This window comes from Tupaia chinensis, unplaced genomic scaffold (assembly GCF_000334495.1).
Source record: "Tupaia chinensis unplaced genomic scaffold, TupChi_1.0 Scaffold000197_1, whole genome shotgun sequence".
NCBI classification, from domain to species: Eukaryota; Metazoa; Chordata; class Mammalia; order Scandentia; family Tupaiidae; genus Tupaia; species Tupaia belangeri.
In genome coordinates this window covers 7750646-7755251 of record NW_006159672.1, presented here as the reverse complement: position 1 = coordinate 7755251, position 4606 = coordinate 7750646, and the positions used below count along the sequence as shown (strand labels likewise).

General features: G+C 44.5%; 1 protein-coding gene across 1 annotated transcript; it reads right to left on the bottom strand.

The window, feature by feature from the left end:
- Positions 1-2929: 2929 nt before the first annotated feature.
- On the bottom strand, positions 2930-3859 carry LOC102492104 (olfactory receptor 13A1). Its single transcript, XM_006147013.1, has one exon. The coding sequence runs from the start codon at positions 3857-3859 to the stop codon at positions 2930-2932; it is 930 nt and encodes a 309-aa protein (XP_006147075.1).
- Positions 3860-4606: the final 747 nt, after the last annotated feature.

The following is a 4606-nucleotide window of genomic DNA, read 5'->3' as shown; positions in this document are numbered from 1 at the left end:
TAGTAGAGGCCGTAGCCATCAGGGATATCTCTGAAGCAAGTGTCTTCGATGCCTACGTGCTCCCCAAGCTGTATGTGAAGCTACATTACTGCATGAGTTGCGCCATTCATAGCAAGGTAGTCAAGAACCAATCTCATGCAGCTCCAAGGACCGAATACCCCCACCCAAATTTAGACCTGCGGATGCTGTTCCACGCCCTCCCCCAAAGCCCATGTAAGGAGGCGAGTCTTTAAAGACTGAAGAACTGTCTGTCCTCTGTGAAAAAATAAAATGCCTATTATACATAAATAAATAAATAAATAGATAGATAGATAGATAGACAGATAAAGTTAAATAATTCTTTTTAAAAAATAAATGTATTGATGTTTGCAGCTTGCATAGATATTCACAAAATAAGATAAATTGGTGGGTGGGCAAACACATGGCTAGATGATAAATAAAGCAAATTCACTAAGAAATTAACAGTAGAATGTAGGTGATGGGGTACATAAGTATTCACTGTAAATTTCTGTCAATTTTGCTCTATGTGTGTAATCTTTCATAATAAAATGTTAAGATTATAAATCTAGATACAAGGTAGAAAACAAATGTTAAGAGGGACTAGCGGTTGGCATAATGGCTATGTCACTGGACTCCCATGCAGTCGACCGCGGTTTGCGTCCCAGACTTGGTGGCTTAAAACTCATGCCAGGCGTGTGTGCGTGCATGCCCAAGATCCCGTAGAGGAGAATGGAGGAGAAGGGATTGCGACATGACCATCCCCCCTGGGGGGGTGATTTCTCACTTTCTGTCTCTCTGTCTCTCTCTGTCTGTCCAGCAAGAGCACGCGCCCTATAGCAAAAACCTCTAAAAAAGAAAAAGACAAATGTTAAAAATTTATGTGGGAGACAGTGTGGGTGATATTGAGTTATTTAATAAGGATGCTACAGCATCAGGAGTATGAAAGATAGCAATATCATCATACCTGACAGGTGTTGATGTTAAATCAATATGATTTGAGGATATGTGGAAACAGCAGCTACAAAAGAGGATCAAAGTGTTGTCAATAACTGGGACTCTTGCAGATGAATAAGGCTGAAGGGTTCAAGATAATGCCTTTGGCCTAAGTGTGGTTCTTGGAGAATTTCCAGATACCTATGGTAGCTAGGTGTTATAGAGGCAGTTACAACAATGGGATGGAATTCAGAGGATAGGTATGAGTGGCCACTATGCATTTGGATATCATTGGCAAATATCAATGATAAACACAGCATTTCTCATAGGCATAGAAGTTACCTCGAGAATAGAAGATAATCTTGAATGAACCTATTAAGAATACCACCATTTCGGTCGATGCCATGTTCAAGAACAAATGAATAAATTGAAAAAAGTGTGGAGCATACACACTATGGAATACTCGGCTATTTAAAAAAAATGAAGCCCTGGCATTTGATAGAGAGTGGAAGACTGTGGAAGATTTAATGCTAAGTGAAGCAAGCAAGACCACGAAAGAAAGGCATTGTACGTCCCCACTTAATATATACAAAACGTCTACACTCTATGGCAGAAACTGAAGGATTGGAAGGTATAGAAGCAGGGAGAGCAACAGTGGATACCAGTAGGAGGAGGATGGGACATGGCGGGGACAGAAAATGAGGAGAGAATAGGGGGGGAACATTTAATGGACACAAAAATGAAAAGCTATCTGTTGATGACATTGTGTTGGTAATTTCTTTGACTGGACTAATAAATAAGGTACCCATTCTGGAAAATTCCTTTTCAATTTTGTAGAGATGCACAGTGATTGAATGTAAAAAATAAGAAAAAAAATAATATCAACATTTACATTCTAGAAGCAGAGAGTAAGACAATAATAAGAAGATCAAGAAGGAAATGAACCCATAAAAATAATTCTGCAGGAGCTTCTGTCCAAACTAAAGAAGAAAATAAATTTTTGCTATTGCAAAGCTTCTTGGTTAAAGAATGGTACTGCTCATTTCATCTTTATTTTCTTAGAGAGATATTTTTGTTATAGGGCATGTGCACTCTCCAGAGAGACAGAAAGAAAGAGAGAAATCACCCCCCAGGGGGTATGGCCATGCTGCAATTCCTTCTCCTCCATTCTCCTCTTGGGATTTTGAGCATGCACGCACACACACTGGGTTCAGGACTCAAATGTGGGAGTCCAGTGATGCAAACATCATTCCATCTGCTAGTCCCAGTGGTGCTCTTTACTGAAAGGAAATAAATAAAATCGCACATCTTTCTGCCACTTGCTAAAAAGAAAGGCTGGATTAACAAGATTTTCTCATCATTGATTGTGTCAGAACTGTGAAAGCTCACAGTGAGGAACAGAAGATGTGATTTCCCTACCCACACACAAAGAGGAGTGGGCTAGAGAGTCAGGGTCTCGGTGATTTTCTTCAAGGCAGAATAGCAAGAAACCACTCCCCCTCGAAACATACACACACACACACACACACACACACACACACACACATACAATGAAAATGTACCACAGAGCATGCATGATGAGCCTGTCTGAATCTCATCACTCATCAGAACCTCAACCCATTTTTCTCCTCTAAGAGAGGAGGTGGCCAGCAGCACCTCATATGTCCTTGCTCCTAACAATTATTCAGTGCATGTGCTGGCAAAAACTGGTGAGGAAGGTACCGAAGGGAGGGAGAAACAGGTGGACACAGCAGGGCTCCTGTTTTCCAACTAGCTACTGGTTCTCCCTTGCCTCTTGACAAGATCTATCCTCAGGGCCTTGAGATGCTTGAAATTCCATGTTTAAAATTGACAACTTCACTGGGAAGCACATTATCACTTACCACATTATCTTATTATCCTTTGACACTTGCATCAGATATCAGATTCCCAAAGTCAAGTGCTGAAATTGCCAGATTAATATCTGAAATAATCGACACCAGCCACTTCACTTCCTTTACCAAACACACAGAAACACTTTTCTGAGGGCTACTTTGACGTCTTTGTTCCGCAGAGAGTAGATGAGGGGGTTCAGGGTGGGGCTGATTGCCGTGTATAGCACTGCCACCACTTTGCCATTTTCCAAGGAGGAGCCCGAGCCTGGGAGGATGTAGGTATAGATGACCGTGGAGTAGTACATGCAGACCACCAGCAGGTGGGAAGAGCAGGTGGAGAAGGCCCGTCGCTTGCCCTCTGCTGAGCGAATGCGCAGGATGCTGGTGATGATGCAGCCATAGGATGCCATGGTCAGGAGGAAGTTGACCACTCCAAAATAAATGTCTGCAATGACTATCATGATGTTGTTCAGAGTTGTTGGGCTACAGGACAACAGCAGCAGAGTGGGGACTTCACATAGAAAGTGACTGACTTCACACGGGCCACAGAAACTAAGCTGTGTCATCAGCCCCGTCTGAACAGATGTGTTCACGCCACTGATCATCCACATGCTGCCCGCTAGCAGGATGCACAGAGGCCAGCTCATCCACGTGCTGTAGTGCAATGGCCGACAAATGGCCACATAGCGGTCATAGGCCATGACTGTGAGCAGCAGCAGTTCAGCCCCCAGACACCATGTCAGGAAGAAGAGCTGAGTCATACAGCCCTGGTAGGAGATGGTGCTACCTTTGACCGCCAGACCCTCCAACAGTTTGGGGAGAACAGTAGATGTGCAGACAATGTCTAAAAGGGCCAAGTTGGTGAGAAAAAAGTACATTGGGGTATGAAGGCCTGGGTTCAAGCTGATGGCTGTGACAATGAGAATGTTTCCTGCAAGAGCCATTAGGTAAAGAAGGAAGAAAAAGGCCCAAAAGAAGGCCTGGAGCTGAGGGTCTTCAGAGAAACCCTGCAGGATAAACTCGGTGACAGCTGTGTGGTTGTTTGCTGCCATTCAGCAAGTGAACCTCTTGGGGATCATTGGGACACAGCCAGAGCTTGGCAGAGGAGTCACAGGGAAGCTGGGATGACCAGTCTTCTGGCACGTTGTACGACTGAGATTCTGAGGAAAGTTTGTTGTGGTGACTTTGCACAGAAAGCATACAAGGAGGATGTTAATGTCAGTATCTGCACCCAGGGTGACAGACCAATGGCCATTCACTCTGCATTGGATTCATGGAGCCCTGAAGGCTCTTTGACCCCAGGACAGCATTACCTGACTATTTGCAGCTGGGCCAGATTCCCTAAGGAAATTACGGGAAGTGTGGCATGAACCTCTGCTTACTTTCACTTTGAACTCTTCCTTCATTATCCTGAGATGTTTAAGCTCACTGTGTGTATCAGTGCTGAGCGTGTCAGGGCTTGTGGAGGACAAGTCAGCCACTCAGGCAAAAGATTCTGGGTTCCTGAAAAGAAAAACCATTCAGTAGGGTTGAGCCAGGCCTCACAGAGAGAACATGGCTTCAAGGACACCATGGAGTTTTCACCTGCAGAAGCTAAGAAGGGAGCATGCTCTCTGAGGGGAGAAATGTGCTCAGTGCTCAAGGGACGGAAAGGGTGTTAAAGAGGAGAGAGCAGTGCAAGCGCAGCCAGTCTGTTGCTAGGGCACCAGAGGGCTCTGGCTTCTGGGGACAGGCACCCTCAGCTGTAGGATTTCAGCTGTGGATCGATCTGGCTACCAGCTCATTAAGGAAAACCGCAA

Coding starts and splice junctions, on each gene's coding strand:
- LOC102492104 (XM_006147013.1), bottom strand. CDS start 3,859: ATGGCAGCAAACAACCACACAGCTGTCACCGAGTTTATCCTGCAGGGT.